The sequence below is a fragment of the Nelumbo nucifera genome, chromosome 3 (assembly GCF_055504915.1).
Source record: "Nelumbo nucifera cultivar China Antique chromosome 3, China Antique-T2T, whole genome shotgun sequence".
In the NCBI taxonomy this organism is placed as follows: Eukaryota; Viridiplantae; Streptophyta; class Magnoliopsida; order Proteales; family Nelumbonaceae; genus Nelumbo; species Nelumbo nucifera.
The window spans coordinates 109,159,603-109,182,262 of record NC_142651.1 but is presented as its reverse complement, the minus strand read 5'-3'; the positions used below and the strand labels follow the sequence as shown (position 1 = coordinate 109,182,262).

The window sequence follows — 22,660 nt, the reverse complement described above, 5'->3', positions numbered from 1 at the left end:
CGGAACCGTACTTTGCGATGGTTACCTACACCAATCGAATCAGCCTGGCGAATAACAGCTGTAGCAGAGAATCAGAAGCGGTTACACCCGATTTGACAGAGCATCAATATATAAAGGCCCAGATTTCTAAGGGGCAAGAGAGGATGAAAAATAGAGGTAACCCCTACTCTCTAGCTCTCTCATTTCTCTAATATCATCTTCAAGCTCTCTACTATCAGAGTGCTAACTTAGCCATCGAAGTGGCCCCGCCAGGTAAACACCCCCGAGTCCTCTGATTCAGTTCTTGCAGGTTCCTCGGCTCCCGCCGTCTACAAAGAGGAGCAGATCATCTCATGCAGAGGGTAGTCGGGTTGCACTCCACCAAGGAGCTCGCCTCCAAGGCAACGCACTCAGCAGCTCATCAAGGTGGCTCACTACCAGGGAGCTCGCCAAGTAGCTCACCACTAGGGAGTTCGCCACCAAGTAGCTCACCACCAAGCAGTTCACCACCAGAGAGCTCCATCATCCTCTGATTCACAGGCCACCTAAGAGTAGGTCAAAAGACGAGGTACTTAGCCAAAAAAAAAATTGATACATCACGAAAAAATTGGTATGTGACCAAAAACGGTTACATCACAACCATTCATTTGAATTAGCTAAATTTGAAGACGAGCCTGGTTTCTACTTTGTTGTTTTAAAGTTTTACAGAGAAGGTATCCTCTTTGGAATAATTTATGAGAGTTAATGGTATTTCTTTAGGTATGTATTTGGAATGAATTCCTCTATGGAGAAGATCCCAAATACATTTATTTGGAATAAATGTATTTGGAATAATTTATGTTGATTTGTCTAAAGTATCTATTCAAATAGTTCTGCCATTAGAGAAAGATCTGAGCAGGTGATGCTTTTATTATTTGCTTTGGTTCATAACTAAAATTTAAAAAGATTATAAATATATCATAAAAATAAATACTAGTCAGTAAATGGATCATTAAAGAAACATAAAAACTGGAATCAGTAAAACACAACAACCAAATGTTCCATAGTTTTTTTTATTTTTTGGTATTCGGTGCCATGCACCATTAATAACTTCCCCCTTGACCCCTTTTTTCCCCAAAGTGTTAGTTGCAGGCCACACCAATGCTGGAACAAACCAGCTAACACACCAAGGAGCCAGCCCTCAATTGAGTTGGTGGCAAGCCATTCCTCCCATAGTGGAGGCACAAGATCAAACAAACATGTCTGCAGGCTCTTTGTGGTATGGCCACTAGGTCTCAAGTGCACCCAATCCCTTGCCCACCCTGTGTCTTTACTAACCTCTGACTCACTAACCCAACTATTCAAATACCAAAAATAAAGCACTAAAAAAATTTGGGTTCAAACATTTAAGTTGTTATGTTATAGAAAATTGCCGAAGTAGTTAAAGGAGTAAATTCTCTCTTGAGAAATAGTTTTCTCATGCCTATTTAGTTTGATGTGTGAAATAATTTAATAAGTATGCTTCTCAATCAGTTTGCCAGATCCAAACAAAGAAGCACTTATCTTGAGAAAAGTGGAAGGGGGCATTGTTGCAGTATTGAAATTCAGTGGAAAACCAACTGAAGACATTGTTCTTCAGAAGGAGGAAGCATTGCGCTCTGCACTTCTTAGTGACGGTTTCAAACCAAAAGAGGGTTGTTTGCTTGCTAGATACAGTGATCTAGGGTGGACATGGAGTTTCAAAATGGTATGATATTTTGGTATTTTCTTCCACTGTTCCAATAATGAGTATTCTATTCTAGAAGTGTTGCAAATGATCTCTATGAATTCATTGATAGAATTACAATGTTACACCACCCCATGCAAAACAAAAGAAAGAAATAAAGAGATTGAAAATTGGACTTGTGATTATGTTTTTATCTGTCTTCCTCACAATATATTTCCATGATCCAGTTCTCTTTACAGTTTCCTACATCATTCGAGGTTGGATGTTTGCAATGGTTTGCTTTATGTCCTTTCATTTCATCTTATCTCTTGAAATTGTTATTGACTTTTTTGTGGATGCTTTGCTTCGTAGAGAAATGAGGTGCTGATATGGCTTGAAGATTTCACATTGGAGTAGTGTTTACTAAATGCGGCCATCCTGTGATTTGAACTCCATGCTGATTGGCTTTGCATAAAGGTACTGCCAGAGGATGTTTTCAAGGTACAAACTAAAAAAAATGAGGAAAAGAAAAGGCAGTAGTTTAAGCATACAGATATCAACTGCACCATTGAAAATCTATGAAATACTTAACAATCCAAAATGTAAAGCACTTGATTCAGTAAATATTTTGTATAGAAAGTAGTTACTTCAGACATTGTTTCCCTCCCTCAAGATGAGGGAAGATTTACAAGGTCATTGGTATAGTCTTTGTTTAGGACATTATTGATTTGGTACAGTTAACAACCCTGCAAACCTGCCTGTGTTTTCCTGGTTCTGGGCTATGTTACAAGGATGCCAGGGTATTTCTTTGTCCAACTCAGACACGAGGAGTCCTAACACTGCCATATTGTGAAAAAAGTGACATTGTGTTAGAATTTGTCGAAGTAGTCGTCTGGTAACTGCTGAATTGACTGTCCAAATGTTTTAGTATTTTAAAAGGAAACCTTATTATGCTATAAAGGCATTGACTGTCCAAATGCATCTACTAACTTCCATAATTAATAGAGCAATCAAGCCATATCTAATCCAATCACCAAACTTTTTGAATGGGTCTCCAACAGGATCCCAAGCATCCATCGAGCTAATTTTTGTTTACCGTTTCTCTTTCTATGCTTTAATTCCTAGACAATCTTCTCGTAACAGATGAAACCAAATGGAGGCCAAGGAATTTTTCAATAATAATACCTAATCCATGCCAAAAAAAATGATGCAGATCCCAATTTTAGGAATGAAGATGATCATTGAAAATTATAAAGCTTTTCTATACAATAGCATTGGGCATGAAAATAGAGAAAATACAGAACCAACTACCATGGCAATGAAAACAAAACAAATAGAGTTGGAATGCCTTTGTGCAACCTTCTATCACCTCTAAATTCCTAACCAAGAAGATGGGAGTAAGAAATTCATGATTCAACCCCACAAAATCCCTTTTCAATATATCTTGTGGTAGCCACACTCATTTTCTTGGCATTCCAGGATGACAATATCGTCACCATGTATGAGAAGATTTATGGAGGAGATTTCAAGTTCATGCCTTTTCTACTAATTATAAAGCTATTGGACCCAAACCCCCATACTTGGATCACCAAATATAAGACCATGGAGATGTTCTAATTCATGAAATTTGTTATGAGACTCAACCTATTACTGAGAAAGTGAGGCTACCCTTTCCCAAGTTATAGTGCCAAGGACCACTATAGGGGAAAGCAGAGAAGTAAAAGAAATTTTAGGCAAAAGACAACAAGCTTTATTAATATGCAGTGGTTTATATAACTTGGTGGGTATCTATATGGACTTAGATTGGTTTTGCTCCTTCAATCAGTGTGATAGCATGGTTCAGAGAGGGGACATGGGGATGGTATTTCAATTGGTTCCTGAAATACATCATTAAATTAATCCACTACTGACTGAGTCCTCACATCAGTCTGGCACTCTGGCCAAAGCTAGTAAAGTCCCACACTGACTCTATTTGCTTTCAATGTATAGATTAATTCTAAAAACTAAGCACCCTCTAGAATGTGACTACCACTGTCATCACTGTATTGCAGAGTCATATCAGCAAGATTCTATGTCATTAGCCCGATGGTTCGGAGTTATTGGACTTCAAGAATAGCATCATATCTCATTGCACATGTCCACACCTCTTTAGTAAAATCAATTACAGAATCTAAAGAACCACATGCATCATTCCACAGTCACATGTGGTGACTGTAACTGAGTAGAAAAATGAAAATAGACTTGACCCACTCAAGGATGGCATTGAGTGGAGACACTGATCTCCTAAAAGAAACTCAAATAGAATGGGTTCTGCAATCTTAATGCCACTTCTAGTATGGATCATGGACCTTAAACCCTATGTAAAAGTGATTGCAGGTCACACTGAACACCCAGAAGAGATCATGGGTTGCTGTGATAATCCACAAAACTTTCCAGCATCAACTGCAGGTCACTAGTGAATTTCTAAGAGTGGTCAGAGGTCACTTAAGTGCTTCTATAAGAGATGAACCTGGCTCTGGTACCATGTAAATGTTGTATAGATAAGAAACAAGTGGGAGAAAATAAAATGATCTCCCACCAATTGACAACTTCCTTGTTTATATGTTTTAGAGTACATATAAAAGGTCTATTCTTTCCTTAATGAAGTGGGGCAGAGCTTAAACTGTTCTCATATCACAATGACAAGTAAAGACACCAAACTATCCCTGGTCTCACACCTCTTAACAGAACTCAACTCAACTCAGACAAACTATTGACCAACTCAGCCTTAACCCCAACTCAGGGGAAGTTGATATAAGTTGGTATAATAGTGATACACCATTTAAACAGTTGTGTTTAGGATGTCTCATCACTTTATGCTGGGCTTTTGGAAGGGTCTAGTTCTCTTCTTCTATTTCAGGTTACCTGGATGTTTATTGATCAATAATTTTCATCAAACAAGCTTTAAACAAGTATTTTATGTGAAGGTTAATCAAGCATGGGATGAATGAATCTTATGCATATAAATACTTTGTCTTCAGAGCACAACATATAGTACTATCCCATGGATATGAAATGGTTAATTGGTAAAGGACTTGGGCTCAAGGTTTTCTAAATCAGTACTATCTATCTACCTATCTATATGTACCATCTCATTTGTGCATTTGTAAAATGAACAGGGAGGAAACCTTCAACAACTTTGGCAAGCAATTGAACCCAAAGACAGCAGTGCACAACTGGTATGGCTTTTTTCCTTTCATTTTTAAGGAGTCTATAGTTCAAAAGGCCCATATCAATGCATGCATTTCTTTATTTAACTGTAACTTATGCATATATATTCTGTAGGGAAGATTTTGAACCGAACTAAGGATACTATTAGTCTTTGAATATCTAAAAATCACCATATGGATAGATAGAAATTGGTTTATGATATCAGATTATATGTAACAATCCTATTTAATTTTGCTGAGAGCTATTAGGGATGCCATAACAAAGAATTACCAAACAAATAAATAATACCTACCAAAAAAAAGAATTACCAAATAAGTAATATTTCACTATTATAATATACATCAAATACTCGAGTTGCCCCAGTAGTATTCATCAATGATTTTGTTCTTTTGCCTCTTGCTGGTGAGGTTATAACTGATATTATCTTCATTGCAATGAGTAATGTACAGAAATAATTTGATTACTGAAAACCAAAGGGAAAAAGAAAGACCAGAAATTAAGAAAATTGGGTCTAGGAGACATGAGCCGGTAACATGTCAATAGGGTATGCAATTAGTGTTTGAAAGAAATCAGGTACAGGAGAAATCTTGCAGCAGTATTTGAAAATGAAAATCAGGTACAGGAGAAATCTTACTTTCACTTTTAGAGATACGTTGAAGGGGATCTAAAAACGATGTTGGTCAGGAGCTTTGAACAAGAGAAAAACTAAATAAAAGAACAAAATAACACTAGATCAATATCTGTTCAGTAAATCGGATGGAGAAATGAAAATGATCGTTGTTCTCTCACCTGCTTAAACGCAGACCTCAATGCAAACTTCAACAGAGACGAGGTTCATTGTTCAGATCTCAACGCAGATTTAAACGCTGACGCTCGGATTATCAAGGCTGTTGGCGGATGTTTCGAACTCCTCATATCTCAAATCTGAGAATAATAGTCATTGCTCAGATCTCAGAGTGTCGTGCCAGTGGAAGAGCATAAATTCCTCTTCTATTTCTCTCGATGAAATAGGGCGTGATTTTTTACTTCAAAAAAAAACGTAGTTTTCCACCGCTAAATCAATGTAAATCATCGGGTGTTTGCAAATTTCCATCGATAATAGAGGCTTTTTTACACTGTTTCCAAACACATGCAATTCTAGACCGGAGTGCAATAATGCACTGAACCAAAATTTACACTCCTTCCAAACGCAGCCCAATGGATTAAGGTGTTCCTTCAAGGGTTATATTCGGATTCTCCCATGCATTTTTAAGCTTCTTAGATTTAAGTGCCAAGATTTACCAAAAAAAAACTTTATTTATCCCTTCTCATAAATTTGTACTTTTTTGAACGGTTAAGAACAATGAAATTGGGATACTGATGCCAATTCAAGGGAATAATGTATTATTAAATAAGGGTATTGAAAATTTTGAAATGTTGTATTAGGTAGAGAGTGGTTTCAGTCATTTTTTTCTAAGATTCATGCGAGGAGAAAACCCATATCCAGAGGAGGTTACAACCTAATTAATGGAGCTTTTTAATTTAACCCAAATCAATACCTTTTTAATGGATGAGTGGATGAATCATGAGTGTACATTTCCAACACTACCTCAATAATAAAATGACAAGTATTCGCCCCAGCCATCCATCCCACCCACCTCAAAGCAGCATTCCCTTCCCTGATCCCCCTATTGGTCACATCGTCGTATGAATACAGTAATAGTTTCTGTCAGTCAAAGAATTGGGAAATTAAAAAGATGCCCCCTTAATATTTGGCACAACACATTCCTTTCATCCCACACCACAATGTTGTCCTAGTTCGTTTGTGGACATATGGAACCCCGCTAGAACCATGATCCACCAGCTATCAATAACATAACCAGACGGGACACCTTTGACAAAACGAAAAAAAGACCCACAAAAATACCTATTCTGCAAAGCAACTAGGGTTCATTCACCGGCTGAAAGCTTGGCACAGCTCCAATGACAGCATTGACAGGGTATATAGGTCCAGAACCGTCAGCCAACATTTCCGGTGCAACAGGTTCAATCCCAGGGAATGAGCCACCTTGCGTTCCTGGTGACATAGGGGATTCTGGAGGAGCCCCGTAATCAGGTGCTGCTGTAATCTGGTCGTGATCCCTTTCGTTTTCCCTCTGATATCTATCATAACTGTGGCTCTTGCTCTGGCTCCGGCTCTGGCTCCGACTACGGCTGAAGCTGCGGCTACGACTACGGCTGAAACTGCGGCTGCGGGACCGACTCCGACTCCAACTATGACTCTTGCTTCGGCTTCGGCTTCGGCTTCTACTTCTGCTTCTGCTTCTGCTATAATCCCATGTCCGCACCCTTTCTGGACTGGGACTATAACTTCTACTGTAACTTCTACCTCTACTCCTATCTGCAATTCCTCTTCGGTTATCATACCTCCCCCTACCATCCATGTTATTGCGCCTATCATACGGAGCCCGATCATATCTTCCCCTGCCACTCGCACCTCCACCAGGCCCAAATCCTCGTCCCCGGTTTCCACGTCCACCAAAAGTTTCATTTCTCCCACCACGGCCCCCAAAACCACCATCCCTCATGCCACCCCGGCCACCAAAGCCACCATCCCTCATGCCACCACGGCCCCCAGAATCCCACCGTGCACTGCTAGATTCCCAACGGTTCATCCCACCCCGGCCCTTGCCAAAACTGGGCCCACCACGCAAAGCCATCTCCCGCAATTCTGGTGGAACTCGTTGATTTGACCCCTCCAAAACTTTAACCAGATCAGTTGCATACTTCCAGTCCTGATCAGAGAAGAAGGTATACGACACCCCCGTTGCACCTGCCCTTCCAGTTCTTCCAATTCGGTGGACATAATCCTCGACCCCAGTTGGAAAGTCATAATTGATAACCACCCTAGAAAAGAGCACCGAAAAAAGTCAGATGACAAATATCCTAATAATATTTTTTTATCAGTAAAGGGTACAAAATATCCTAACAATGTTACAAATATAAACCTCTTTTCAAGTCGGAAAAATAACTATATGAGGTATATGTGAAAGCAAACAAGGATTGCTATTCCTGCTTTCCATCCTTTTCAGCAGATAGTAACAATTAAAGGACAACTAACCTAATGTCTTTAATGTCAAGTCCCCGAGCAGCAACATCAGTGGCAACTAAAATAGGGGACTTTCCACTGCGGAACTGATTCAGAACCCAGTCCCTCTCACCCTGAGACTTGTCTCCATGGATTGCAATAGCACCAAAGTTGCGCCCAATACTGCGTGCAAGTTGATCACATAACCTCTTTGTCGAGCAGAAGATGATAATCTTAGACCCACGTTCTTGAGCTCTGAGAATTTGTTCCAAGCGCCTCTGCTTCTCCATCTGTGGGACTACCTCAACGTACTGCAGAATAAAATGAACACATGATTTAGAGAGAGGGTGGTTCTCCCTTTTTAGGAGGGATGGGGACAAAGGAATCCAATATCTCTAATTCCCAAATAGGGACAAAGGAATCTAATATCTCAACAATAATGCACAAAAATCAATGTGACCTGACCACCATATCTCTAGTTGATTACTTTCTAAAATACAAGGGGAAGGAAAATTGACAACAGAAACAAATGAATACAATGAACAAGATCAATTTATGGCCTAAGACATGTTCCAGTGAAAAACTATAAGATAATACAAACTGGGATACTAATTTGTTCTTCAGATACACCAAAAATACCATTCTGGATTTGAGCTTAACTGGAAATAGTTCTAGTAATATATAGAAATTTTAAATAAGATAATAGAGATAGGCATAAGTTGAAATGCAATAGACAAGACACAGAGGAGCAGACAATAGATTATAAGATTAAATAAGAAAGTTTTAAGAAAAAAATGAAGATAAGAAAAATGAGTAATAAAGGAAAAAATGAAATTTGAGTCTGTAAATGAAATTAGTAAAGTGTCATTACAGTTGTTTTAGGAGCATCGTTCATATTTTAAGTGTCTCTATGGTCCATCTATGGGTTTGCCTTAATTTCAAAGCAATTATAAATTGTTTTGGGTCAATTCCCTAATCTAATTTACGTCTGTAAATGGGTCATCCCAATTATATGGTGAGTCTATAAATAGCCTCATTGTCATCAAAAGGACAATTGATTTGAAGAAAAAAAGTTTGGTTTGATCGATCTGTTCTGGTTGTTGTAAGTTCTCCTTCCCCCATACCTTTTTGTTCTTCTAAGGCTGCATTTGGCATTCCTTATTTCAAGGACTTAGCTCCTTTTGCAATTAAAATGTCCTTATTTTAAGGAATGCTGAATGCAGCCTAAGTAATGTATTGCTTTGCCATCTACTATAACAGCAAGAGTTCTTTTTAATCTTTCGTACATTCTTTGGTGGGACAACATCACAGCAAATTATCTACTTTCTTCTCTATTCCTATTCTCCATCCTTGATCACCAAAAGCCCCTCCTTCACCCCACAAAGCCGACCATGAGATCTGAAATTTCTAGGACCCCTTATCTATGCTGCATCATCAACGTAATTCCTCGTGACAAGAGTATCAGTAAATACTTTTCATTTGCCATTTTCTAAATATGTACAGTTTACCTGTGTGATGGCTTTGTTCGCAACAAGCTCATTGACAGTCCCTATGTTCACCTGGACAGGGTTAACCAGTAGATCTCCTGCTATTTTTCTAACCTCCTTGGGCCAGGTTGCAGTGTACATGAGAGTCTGCCTGCGTGGGGGAATCTCATTCACAATCTTACGTATTTGAGGTTCAAAACCCATATCAAGCATTCGATCTGCCTCATCAAGCACAAGTAAGGAAACTTGACGGAAGTCGATCTTCCTCATCTCAAGAATGTCATTGAGCCGACCAGGAGTTGCCACAACAATGTCTGCCCCTCGATCTAAATCTCTAAGCTGGGGGCCCTTTGGAGCTCCACCATACAAGCACTGAAACATGAATCGAGCCATTACTAGATCAACATTTTAAATGGCAAAAAGGTAAAAGGAAAGAAGTAGAAGACTATTATTTAAGACACCATATGGGACATACAGTGCAAGAGATGTGTGAAGACCGACCAAACTTGATAGCCTCATCTTGTATTTGTGTTGCAAGCTCACGTGTTGGAGCCAAAACCACAACTGTTGGACCATTCTGAGGATTATTTCGACATTGTCTAAGATGGATGAAGGCAGGAATCAGATAACCCAAGGTCTTCCCAGAACCTGTTTTGGCAATGGCCACTATATCCCTACTCTGGAGTGCAATAGGCCATGTCTGTGCCTGTATTGGTGTGGGAGAAGAAAAACCAGCAAGATGTATCTGAAACAGAAAATTGCAAACAATAAGGAAATCATAAACCAAACACTTCTAGTAAAGACAATTGCCCACATACTGAACAAACAAAAAAGATAGTTGCCCATCCACGTTTTACAAATCATTATAACAAACTAATTTAGACCATGCATTATATAAAGATAGAAGTATAAAAATAACTAAAAAACAACCCCATGTGTATATAGTTGCTTACTGAAGCAACTTGAGGCAGCAAAAGGGGCCATCTCAGACCAAGTGGTAGAGTGAAGAAAGCAGGAAAGCCCCAGCCTCGTCATGTCTGAATTGGAAGCAGGGCCCACCACCCTCCTAAAACTTGCCCAGGTAAGGCTCCAAGTATTCATTTTGCAGCCCCCAAGGGACAGAGAAGTTGCTGTGCATCAGGGTGCGTATAGCAGCACAGCGTACGACATATGCTCCTCTTCTGGAGCAGATATCGCACCTGCGACAAGTGAAAATAGATGAGTTTAAACATCTATAAATTTATACAGTAAAGAAAGACTAGCACCCAAAAAGGAAAAAACTACAATCCCTATTGGATATTTGGCCAATCAACAACATCAAGAATTAGGATAATTCAGAGTAGTGAAACCTACCTCTCTGAGTATTTCTGGAGGGAAACCAGTAGCTTCAAATGTCATGAAGGGAGCAGGAACATTGTCACCCTGAGTATTTTGTTTCACAAATCAAAATCATACCTCACACTAAAAACAAAGAGAAGAAAAAAAAATCCACAAAAAAGCATAAAAGGAAAGATTCCACAACGGCACTGAGAGGTCATAACAAATTCCAGGCAGTACTAGCAATCATAAGAACTAAATGAGAAAGACTAGTGCCATACCAGATATTCTGTCACCAATCATAATAGCATCCCCAAAAATAAATAAATTAGGGAGATGAATATTCTTGACACGAGTAAAATGATTAGACATACATAGACAGTGCATTTCAGGAAAAGTAACTTCAAAAAGAAATATATGAAAATACCAATCATGATAGTGTTAATAAATTGCAGCAAACTGAAAACTCACATTTATTAACCATGTGCATTATATAGGCCAGGACAACATTGAGTAACAGCCCTTATCAACAAAATAACTACCACATTAACCAATAAGTGCAGTTGAATTGGATTGCAAAAATCGCTAAATGGGATAAAGAGAAGTATCATAACAATTTCAAGCACAATAAAAAAGACAACAATCAAGGTGAACCTGATCATGATGATCAGATGATCACAGTTTCAAATGTGTAGATTTTATGCAATGGTGGAGTGCCTAGATGTCTATTGAATGGAATTTGACAAAAAATACTAAATTCAAGGTCAGGTACCAAGATTTATATACAGAATGCATACAAGTTAAAATAATAGCACCGCTCTTAAATAAATGCTACTGAATTTCAATTCAAACAATGGCTAGTCATCATATCGAAAAGATATTAACATTTTAAATCTATTAATTTTAATATTTCAAACATGACACTATAAAACAATAATTTAATAGAGCAATTGTCTGTAAACAACTACTAAAGAAGGGTACAAATACAATTTTATGCTAGTAAAATATTTAGGAAGAGTAATGAAAAGGGGGGAAAGATCTAGGGGTGGAGACCCAATTGTATAATCATATTTTCAGAGAGAATGAGAGATAGCAATTTCACAAAAAGGGGGCAAAACTGTTATCCTCTAAGAGAAAATATGAGAAGCCTAACAAATTCTCATGTAAGCCTCACAAGTGTAACTGCACATCTGCACCCTATGGGAGGCCAAATAGAGCTGTGTGCACCTAGACTGGTTCCAAGGCATTCTCGTTGAAGTGAAACAAAATCAAGAATTTCCCAGTTTCTACTTTTTATAAATTTAAAAAAAAAAAAGAATTCTAGGGGATTTTTATCAATAACAAATTCTAGAGGAAATTTTGCTAATGTTTTCTTCTACTTTTGATGTATTTAGTTGTTTTTTTAGTTTCTATTTTTAAATGTAATAGGTTTGAAAGATCAATAGTTTAAACTATTTCTTAAGTGGGGTCTACAATGTCTTATTTTGAGCAAACATGAGTCATAAAGGGTGGACTTGTCCCCTACTGCTGGGTCCATAAATGGGCCATGTTGTAATAGAAGAAACATGATTGTATCTTTGCACAGTTGTCAGGGTAAGGCACATGAATAGTTAGTGTCTTCCATATTGTGTGTCTTCCTGCTCTTGCTTTTCATCTAGGAAAAACAGAAAGGATGGGATCAGAAATGAACTTATGTGAGATGATAAATTGAGAAGAAAGCATCATTTCTAATGGCATATTTATGTTTAGAAAGCCAGCTAGCTATTATCTCCATCTAGCCTCAACTCTCCATCTCAAACTCAGAACCCCTGGTCGCTCAGTCAGAACCAATTCTCATTCACAGCACCTTTCTTTCCCCTACCATTATCCAAGATATCCCATACCCTGGACCCATTCCCACAGTTGCCAGCGCAAGTGTGGTCCCATGGAGATTCTCTCAATCAAAAATTTGACCCTTGACGAGGGGACAGAGCTTTAAAGGAGATGATCCTGGCCCTATTTTATGTGGCCAAAAATAGATTAGTTAGAGTTTCTGAATCATATGCAGTGGAGAATAACAGGACCATCTGGACCCCTTCCTCCAGGAGAAGTTTTAATGATTTGGAATTGGATATGGAAGCCTAACACTTTGCAACCCTTCAAAAACAGCACCTAAAGGTAAACCTACAAGCTCAAGATACCAGAAGTTGGAAGTGAACACAATCTAGAGAGTTTACGTGAAGTCTTTCGACAAAGATCTTGTTGGGGAGGCAAGGGATTATTTCCCAAGCAAAGATAATTGGAGGGCTGCTGCTCCTTTGAAACTCAAGTTTTTCTTCCTGGTGGTAGCTTGCGAAAAATGTCTTACAAAGATTTTGTTGCTGAAGAGAGGCTTTAATGTTCCAAATTTACTTTCTGTGCTCTAAAACAGAAGGGAGGTAACTTCAAATCACCTATCTCTGCATTGTAGGTTTAGTGCTGCAGTTCGGCCCCATTTTCTCAGAGCTTTGAACCTGCAGCTGTGCTGACCCAGATCAATAAAAAACCTGTGAGAAGAATGGTAAATCTCAGGCATGTCTAGGAAAGGGAAGGTCTATTGGTCAGCAGTTCCAGCTGCAATTTTGCGGGCCATATGGCTTGAAAGGAATTGCAGAATTTTTTAACAGATGTCAATCTCAGAGTCAGGGATGATCAATGTAGTAGTAGAGAGTTTAAAGAGTTGGCTGTCTGTACACAATGTGTTAAACAAGTGTTCCCTTGTTAAGTTGCATATGCTAAGAAGATGATTACCTTGCAAGTCTCAAAAAGATTTGATGCTAATCTACATATATCATTCTAAAGACTCGTTTGAGACTGAAGACCGGTGAATGAATATTAATGATGGGAATTTGAATTCTTCTTACAGTTTTACGGTTTGGTAGAGACTCTTAGATAAACCTAATGGCACTAACTCCATCACGTTCCTATTTATCGTTACAACAGATATTTATTGATGTTATTCAGCAAAAAAAAAAAAACAGATTTTATTGATGCTATCTTCATACTTGAAGAAGAGGGGGGTTTGGGACATGGGAGGGTGACTAGAAAAAATCAAGCTCTGTTAGGGAAATGGTTGTGGCGATGGACATTGGAAAGAGAGAGGCTGTGGCATGAGGTGGTGGGAAGCATTCATGGGAGGTCAGAGAATGGATGGGATGCTGGTGTATCAAGGTAGGCTAACCTAGCAGCACCTTGGAAAGCCATTCACAACACCCTTTCTCAATTCCTCAATTTTATCAGGTAAGAAGTTTGTTCTAGCAACGCTGTTCGTTTTTGGGAGGATATTTAGGTAGGAGACACACCTTTAAAGGACATGTTCCCTTTGTTATTTTCTGTTTCTTTGTATAAAAAAGAGGTGGTCTCAAAATTTGTCTCACCTTTGAGAACACCCTTAGATCCTACTTGGGATTTTGGGTTTCGTAGAGGGGGATGATGAAATTGAATCCAATTCTGTCTTGCTTTGTTGTCTTAATCAGGTTTGTTTAGATCCCTCCAAGCCAGATAAGAGAGTGTGGACTCCTAGACCCAATGGAACCTTCACTTGTGCTTCTTTTTTCAAGTCCATCTCTCAACTCTCTACTCAACAACTCTTTCCGTCAAAAGAAATTTAATGCAGGCCAGTTCCCCCTAAGATTATGGCGTTTTGTTGAGAAGTATTCCATAGGAAAGTAAACACTCTAGATAACATGCAAAAGAGAAGACCTTTCCTCTATATTTCTCCTAATTGGTGTATCCTCTGTAGAGCTCACGGTGAGGATTGTTACCTCCTATTAATATCTTGTCCCTTTTTTGCAGACCTTTAGGCTTGGCTACTTTCGTTGTTTGGGAGTAATTGGAGTCTACCAGCAGAAGTTCGCATGCTCTTCAACCATTCTACTTTTTTTTACCTACAAAAATAGGGAGAATTATGTGGAGATGTGCTCACACTACCTTGATTTGGACTCTTTAGGAAGAAAGGAATGCTAGAATTTTTCAAGAAAAGGAAAGGAGCAATCAAGAATTGAAAGACCAGTTCCCCCCTTTGGAAATCTTTCATCAATTCTCCTTTAATGACCTTTGAAGAAACTGGTTAGCAATAGCGAGGTGTTCACCCCTAAAGGACAAATCAATTACAAGCTGGTCTCCTCCATCTGAAGGCTCATTGAAGTTGAACTTTGATGGAAGTAGCATGGGTAATCTAGGATTATCCGGAATGGGGGGTGCTTTGAGAAATGAGAAGGGAGAGATTTTGTTGCTCTACTCGGGTCCCTTAGGAATTGGGGACTCTATCAGGGCAGAGCTATTAGCTAATGTACAAGGGGTGCAATTTGCAAACCAGCTGGGATACAACACCTAATAATCGAAGGGGGTTCCAAAGTGGTGGTGGGTTGGTTGAAAAATCCTAAAGAGGCTATGTGGTGCTACAAGAATGAAATGAAGAAATTCAATTGGTTGACAAGGAATATGTTGGTCACTGTACAGTGGGTGGAGAGATCAGCAAATACTTTGTCAGATGTGTTAGCCAAGCAAGGGATAAATAGGGAAGAATTGTTTTGGGCTCAGATGTGATTCCTGTTTTTCTTTCTTAGCTTACTTGTAAGATTCAAGGAGGGGCTGCAGCTCGCGCCTCTCCCTGGGATGTTGTATGGATTCACTCTAAATTAGCTTCTGAATTAATAAATCTATTATCATTCATAAAAAAATGCCTTAAAACTTTCTTAATCTTTTCCTATTTTGGCCTACCTTTATTCCATTGCAAGCTTATCCCCCTATACTTTTTTCTTTATTCTCCCACTGCTCTTATCATTCATAAAAAAAAGCCTTAAAACTTTCTTAATCTTTTCCTATTTTGGCCTACCTTTATTCCATTGCAAGCTTATCCCCCTATACTTTTTTCTTTATTCTCCCACTGCCCTCTTTGTTTTTTATTTATTCTCTCACTCTGATTCTTCTTCTTTCTTTACACTTCATCTATCTCTAGGCTTTCTGCATTTCTTTTAGAATGTTAGAGATTACATCCTTTATTTTCTGAAAAAAGGTGAAGTATAGCACATTTACACCCAAAAGGGGCTATACAAAGATTCGATTAGCAAGAAGTTAACATGAAAACAATGCAATTATCCAACCCTGTCAAAAAAATCTGTTATGCTCTAAACCCCGGAATTCCTTGTGTACTAAGCACCAAAGAACATGGCTTTGCTTTAATCCTTCCCATCACCACTTGGACATTTGATGTTGTGTTTTCAAAAATCCAAGCATCCCTCTTCTGCCACGCACACCATAACACAACCATAGGAATCAAGCGCCACACAATATTCCCTTTTTTATTCAGCCCTTTAATCTTCCAGCTCATCACAAATGCTAATATGGAATGAAGAAAGCACCCCCATCCACCCACCCAAGAGCATTTAAAAAAAAAAAAAGTGCTCCACATCTTGGTACAGCAAGGACTGTGCGGTTAGCAGACTCCAACTCCAAGGATAGAAAACAAATCCCCTGCTAACCAGCTTGTCTTGAGTCAGGCACTTCCCCAAAGCTGCAGTCCAAACAAAAAATATATTTTTGAAGGGGCAGCAGACTTTGAGATTCTGCAAGCAGGGAAGTCACCCACAGTGCATTGGTCCAACTTGGTGTAGAAACGACCCACTATTCCCCCACCTCCACTTTCTGCAATCAGGTTGCCCCACCTAGGGAATGAATTGCCGAATAGACTGAAGCACATCCATCATCTACTCCACCTCCCAATCATTCAAATTCCTTCTAAGAGTTGGAGCCCGTGTAACAATACCATTAACCAATAGGTAACAATCTTTTACCAAAGTCTCCCTGTTCTAAGTAGCCAAAAATAAATATGGATACACTTCCAACAGAGCTTGTTGTTCACACCAACTATCCATCCAGAACTTAACCCTATTACCATTCCCCGCCTTACAACGCACACCTTAAGAAAATTGAGGATATACTTTTTCAATATATTTTCAAACCAATGTACCATAAGATTGCAAGTTGCTACCCGCCTCCCAATCCAATTCCCTTGCACCAAATTTGGCTTCAATGACTTCCTCCAAAGGCTACCCAGCTCCTCACTAAATTCTCCAGCACCATTTGAAACCCCCTTTTCACTAACTAATTAGTTCTGTTTTAATAATTTGTTGATTTTTTTGGATAATTTAGTCTGTTGGTTATTTAAGTCTCCTATAATCATTCCAGCCTGTTTTGTTGGGCAAACCAAAGCTAGATCTCATAGCAACAAGATGAGGGCCTTGTGGCCTGATAAAAGATGCTTACACCCATCCCAGTCACCCAATTAGCGGCTGTTTGGGTGGGCTCTGCATCAATTCTTCATTAAAAATTATGCATTCTGCCTTTTGGTTCACTGTAACAGAATGTCATGGTGGTTCATCATGCAAAGATACCAGTACCTCACCAAGCACTTGTACTCAGAAAAAAAATGCCTGTATAAGCAACCTTTTGATATTTTAATTTATATCCCCACATATTTTAATTATTATTTGTTACACTAGATTTTGTTTAATAGGATGAATGCTAATATTAGAGACATGCCCATTTTTTTAACTTTTTGCGGTTCTCTGCATCTATCTATTTGTTATGTTTTTTAATTTATTATATAATTTATGATATCACGAGTTGACCCATTTGGCCGGGTGATTGAACTGCTGATCCACCACCCAGAGGGGAAGTGGTTCATATTTTGGGCCATTTTTTAAATTATTGAACAAACAAACCCAAGTAAAATACCAACCGTTGCGGTAACTTCGTGCTGTCGGCGGTAGACCTCAGCAGGTGACAGATTTCCAGCATCCACTGAACCAAACATCCTTGAAGCAGGCCTTACTGGTGCATTGCTAGGAAAAGGTGGTACCACAGCAGCATGATGGTACATGTTAGGCATTGCATGCCCTGGCATAATGTTTGGTCCACCGGCATGACCAGGTGTCATTCTCTGGGGAGGAACACCATCCATCCACACTCCCTGTTGCAAAATATCAACAATGCCATCAATATCCCTTCATTTCAAGTACAGCACAACGGAAACATGGTCAACTATTCCTTTTCTCTTTTTCTATTGCAAGTTCTTGTCCATGTATGTTGGTTGTCATTCTAACTAATATAGAAATAAGATATCGTCATGACTGCCATGTGGAGAAATGAAAAACGTATATATTACTTACATGCATTTGATTAAATTTAGGAATCATGGGATGGGGGTCAACTCAACTTGGGATCCATTACCTCACAACAGACAATTTAGAGGATAATGTCACTTTTTTTTCTTAACTTGTAATATTTTGAAAACATGAGAAGTGAAAATCGACTAAAGGTTACTGCATACATAAATAGTGAAATCAATCCATGGTGTGATGTCAAACCCTATAAAGCAGTAAATAGATACACTTCTTTACAATTAAATCTCTCACCACCACCCCCAAAAAAAAATGGTTAAAGCACCAAATACCTGTTTGGTACAGTGACATTTTGACAGAGTTGAAGGGTTATGAAGCACTCAACTCAATCACCTCTGAAACAATGTTATGGCAAATTGGCAATAGTCACTCACACGGCCACTGTATGAAATGTAGCATTGGCCAAAAAAATTGAATATGGCAATATTGGTTATACAGGGTCACTCCATTATCCCAACTTGACAAGATCAACAGTGGAGTCAACACAATGGAAGAAAGTGATGATCAAAGATTCAGCAAGCTAATACAAAAGGTAAGACACATTAAGAAAAACATGACCCAGAACACTTTTATACTTTGTAATATACAATATGTAATAGAAGTACAGAACTCAATCACAGATAAATTCCAGATAGAATCCTATAAGACAGTAGAACCTAAACAAAGATCCACATATAGGTCTGTGCAAGAGCTTGCTTCTGAGGTGTTGTTCTAGAGAGGAAGAGCCATTTCAAGAGACAAGATATAATATTCCATTTTTTATTGCAGGAATGTTATCAAAGCATGACCCAGAGCCACTTCAAGCCTTAGACAATATATAATGTTCCATCATTAATAAACGTGATCAGAAGCATTCTATGGGAATGTTATCAAAGCTTACCTGCTGGTTCCGTCCCATGGGAATGGTAGTAAGCCCTGGTGGCTGAGAAACCATACTTGTACCTTCCTTATTGGCATTGAGGTATAAATCATTACCAGCTCTTCCACGAGGATTTTCATACTCTATTTTCAAACCAGTAGAGGGTCCACCAGCTTGTTGATTAGGAATAACAGATGGCCCCATCTGATTTCCAACCATGGGTCCACCCATTTGTTGCCGGAGAACAGGATCCATCCCAATTTGTGGCATTTGAACCAATGGTGAACCAGTTTGTTGTGCACTCACAGCAGGGCTACCAAATTGTTGTGCATGAACTGACCGCGCACCAATCTGTGGAGTCTGCACCGAATGAGTTCCAGTGGGTAGACTGTGAAGAGAAGAGGTTCCAGCCTGTTGGATCTGTGATGTTGAAATTCCAATCTGTTTCCCTTGTTGATACTCAGTTTCCTCCTGTATAAATCCCATTTTCTGCCCCTGTTGATATGTATTCTGTTGTGACTGCTGTTGGGAAATTGGCTGTCCCTGTTGACTCCCAGTCTGCTGTGCCTGCTGTTGAGGAATTTGTGGCCCCTGCTGGTGTGCACCCTGCTGTGCTGGTTGCTGCAAATGCTGTGAACCCTGTGGATGTGGTGTTTGCTGATATGACATTTGCTGCAGGTGCTGATACTGAAACTGCTGCCCAGGTTGATGCGGCATTTGTTGCCCTTGATGTTGAGGTGTTTGTTGCCCAAGTTGTTGTGGCATTTGTGGTACCTGTTGGACCATTTGTGGCCTAAACTGATGTTGCATTAGCTGCCCTTGCTGTAGAACAGCTTGTGTCATTTGTGGCTGTTGTTGCACAGCCTGTGTCATTTGTGGCTGTTGTTGTACAGCTTGTGCCATTTGTGGCTGCTGTTGCACAGCCTGTGCCATTTGTGGCTGCTGTTGCACAGCCGGTGTCATTTGTGACTGTTGCTGTGTAGCTTGTGCCGCTTGCTGTGCCTGCTGTTGACCTGATGCAACATGTTGCTGTGGTATTAATTGTTGCTGCTGAATGCCTTGTGCAATTTGCTGCCCTGATTGTGGTGTCACCTGAGTCATTTGCTGTCCCTGCTGACCTAACACACCATTCGGCTGTTGGAATGTCCGGGCCATGGGTATTGGTGCCAGCTTTGGAGTAGATGCCGCAGGAGGAGGGCCCGGTGGCAATGGAGGGGGAAAACTGACTGGCCTTTCATATTGCGTAATATTAGTTTCAGGATTCCAATAGTACAAAAGGCCGGTGCTTCCGTCAATCAATCCCTTCCAAGGCTTTGGAAGTGTTGGATCATCTGGCGCAAATCTAGGACCCAGCGAAGCTGGAGCTGCCTCCGCAGTTGCCATAGAAATCCTTCTACCAGAAGCCACTACCTTGTAGAACAATCGGTGAATAAGGCTTCACAAGCACTATCCTTAGAGACAAAATATAAAAGAGAAAGAAGTCCTATATTTCTCAAACAAAAATTCAAGAAAATGCTACAGTGCTAAACCTAAAAAACAAAAACTAGAAAAAGCATGATCCGATGCCGAAAGCTAGATTAACAGGTAACGTCTTTATGCCAACAATTCATGAAATTCTAACATTTACAACCCTAGATAGTTTAAGACTATACCGATTTGAAACGCGTAGTCCTACAAAATGTAATCAATTTGACAAACAAGGATGCCAAAAACAGTAAACCCTAGAAAACCAAAAAAAATGGTTCATGGGCACTGAAACGATATATTCGTCGATAAGAGAGCTACAGTTCTCACACCATAACCAAGAACCTCGCACTGTAAAGAATTTGTTTACCTGATCGAGGAATTTGCTACCTTTGGAGTTCCACAGAGATTATCCTCCCTCTCTCTGTCTCGCCCTTGTGCGGAATAAATGAGGAGGGAGAGCGGTAAACCCTAAATCCCCCTCGGCCCCTCCCTTTTTTCTGCCGTCTGATATTTTGGAGACCGCAGAGGAAAATAAAATAAACAAAAAATATCTATAAGGTTGGTTCGAACACCAAAACCCGAAAACAGGAAAGCAATCCAATAGCTTGGGTTATGTTATATAGGACACGAGAATTGTTAACAAGCCGTTTACGCTGAACTATGAAAACCTTGTACGGTTATACCCTCGGGAATCAACACAATCTGGACCATTCATCCTGATTACAAGGAAATACGCAGACGCCAACAGTAATCCCTGGATCTGCTAACGACAACGCTACCTACATGATGCTACAACCACACATCGGGAACATCACAAGATGCTTCACCGGCACATCGGGAACATCTCAGTTTTCAATCATGGGCAGATATTCCTGATGTACGGCTTCAATGTGGGTAGTAGATCCGAGCTCGGTTCAATGGTTGTTTAACCTTTATTCATTTTTCTATCAATTGCTTTTTAATCAGATAAACTCACTACTTGTGGTAAAAATGATTAGGGCTTTTTATCTAATTTAAATAATGAAATCAAGTTTAATTTGTAATTAATGATTTATTTCATCAAAAAGAATAGCTACACCATTGAAAATCTCCACATCTAAGTATTCTATTTGAATTGGGCAGCCCAACCCAGCTTGACACCACCGAACCTGAGCTTTTATATGGGTTAGCCTGACTTTATACATATTTTTAATCAATTCTATTTATAAGTTGGGTTCTAAGCCCAATACATTATGGTTGTAAAAGGAAATAATTATAAATTCAAGTTGTTTTTTTTTTCAAAAATAATAAATAAAATGAACTCAAGATGTGCCCTTAAAACGGTTTTCTAAAAGAGGGAACAAAAAATAAAATGTGACACCTTACACCCTAATTAATTTACCAAGTTGGTGATGGTGATAGATAAACATAGTAGCTTTTATAATATTTAATATAATGATACTAAGGCCTTCGTAATTTGCCAGTAAATAAGAGGAGAAAGCTGGTTAATGGATATTTATTTCTTATTGATTAGTTGTATAGTGTTATTTTTTTCATTAATTATTGGACCCTACGGTAAAGAGATCTTCTTTTGCGAGGGTAAAACTTATCCATCTCTCGTGTAGTTAAGTAACTTTTTTACATGAGCCGAAATTATATAAAATGTGGTAAAATATAAAAACCTCCCTTAAAGTTTTTGACAATTATAAAAATATCTTCTATAGTTTCATTTTAACAAATACCTCCCTTCAACTTTTGAGAAATTCAACAAAAACCTACTTGCTGTCACTGACTCAATTATAAACGTTAAATTAATGCATATTTTGTTCAAATACCCATTTTACCCTTTTATAAATTATTTTACATAAAATGTTACTAAAATAACTCCATTTTAATCTCCACAAACAACTCGTTTTGATTTTTATCCTTAGTTTACTAGACCATATTAGTTGGGAGTTGGAGTAGTGAGGGAAAATATGGTGGGCTGAGGAGCATCACACAAGAGCAATTAAGTGGTTGGGATGATGGCCCTGCACAAGGCCCCATCTTCTTGACCATTCGATCATGCCCGTATGTTAGATAATTTCAATACTATTTTTTTGTTTTTTTTTTTCTGTAAATGAATTTCTCTCCTAATTGCAAGAGAAGTAGAGGTGGTAACGGATGCAATGTTGGTAGAGGTGTAAATCAGGCCATGCCGCCCACGGCCTGGCACAACTCAACACGATTTTGAGGCAGCCCAACACAATTGTATGGGCCGATGGGCTGTGCTGGGCTTGGGGTTTCAGGTCAACGAGTCAGGACAGCACGACCCATATATATTTATATAATATATAAAATTGGGTAAAATGCAAAAACCTCTCGTGAAGTTTATAACAATCATAAGACCTTTTCCTATAGTTCCACTTT

At 39.0% G+C, this 22,660-nt stretch overlaps 1 protein-coding gene across 2 annotated transcripts; it reads right to left on the bottom strand.

Moving 5' to 3' along the window:
- Positions 1-6,575: 6,575 nt before the first annotated feature.
- LOC104607084 (DEAD box RNA helicase family protein) lies at positions 6,576-20,866 on the bottom strand. 2 transcript variants are annotated; one of them, XM_010272587.3, is made up of 8 exons: positions 20,640-20,866; positions 18,827-20,215; positions 17,505-17,735; positions 10,781-10,849; positions 9,903-10,172; positions 9,449-9,799; positions 7,974-8,251; positions 6,576-7,759 (listed from the first exon to the last, which is right to left on the bottom strand). In XM_010272587.3, the coding sequence occupies exons 2-8, from the start codon at positions 20,186-20,188 to the stop codon at positions 6,796-6,798; spliced, it is 3,525 nt and encodes a 1,174-aa protein (XP_010270889.1). In that variant the 5' UTR covers positions 20,189-20,215; positions 20,640-20,866; the 3' UTR covers positions 6,576-6,795. The 2 variants fall into 2 exon arrangements, with proteins under 2 accessions (XP_010270889.1, XP_010270890.1); XM_010272588.3 differs by having other exon boundaries at positions 18,827-20,211.
- Positions 20,867-22,660: the final 1,794 nt, after the last annotated feature.

Bases quoted from the DNA above. Each gene is read 5' to 3' on its own strand.
- LOC104607084 (XM_010272587.3), bottom strand. From the start codon at position 20,188: ATGGCAACTGCGGAGGCAGCTCCAGCTTCGCTGGGTCCTAGATTTGCG. The intron at 10,850-17,504 runs GTTGGTATTTTA...CAAAATACTCAG, and splicing joins AGCACGAAGTTACCGCAACG to GGTGACAATGTTCCTGCTCC. The intron at 9,800-9,902 runs GTATGTCCCATA...TTCATGTTTCAG, and splicing joins CTTCACACATCTCTTGCACT to TGCTTGTATGGTGGAGCTCC.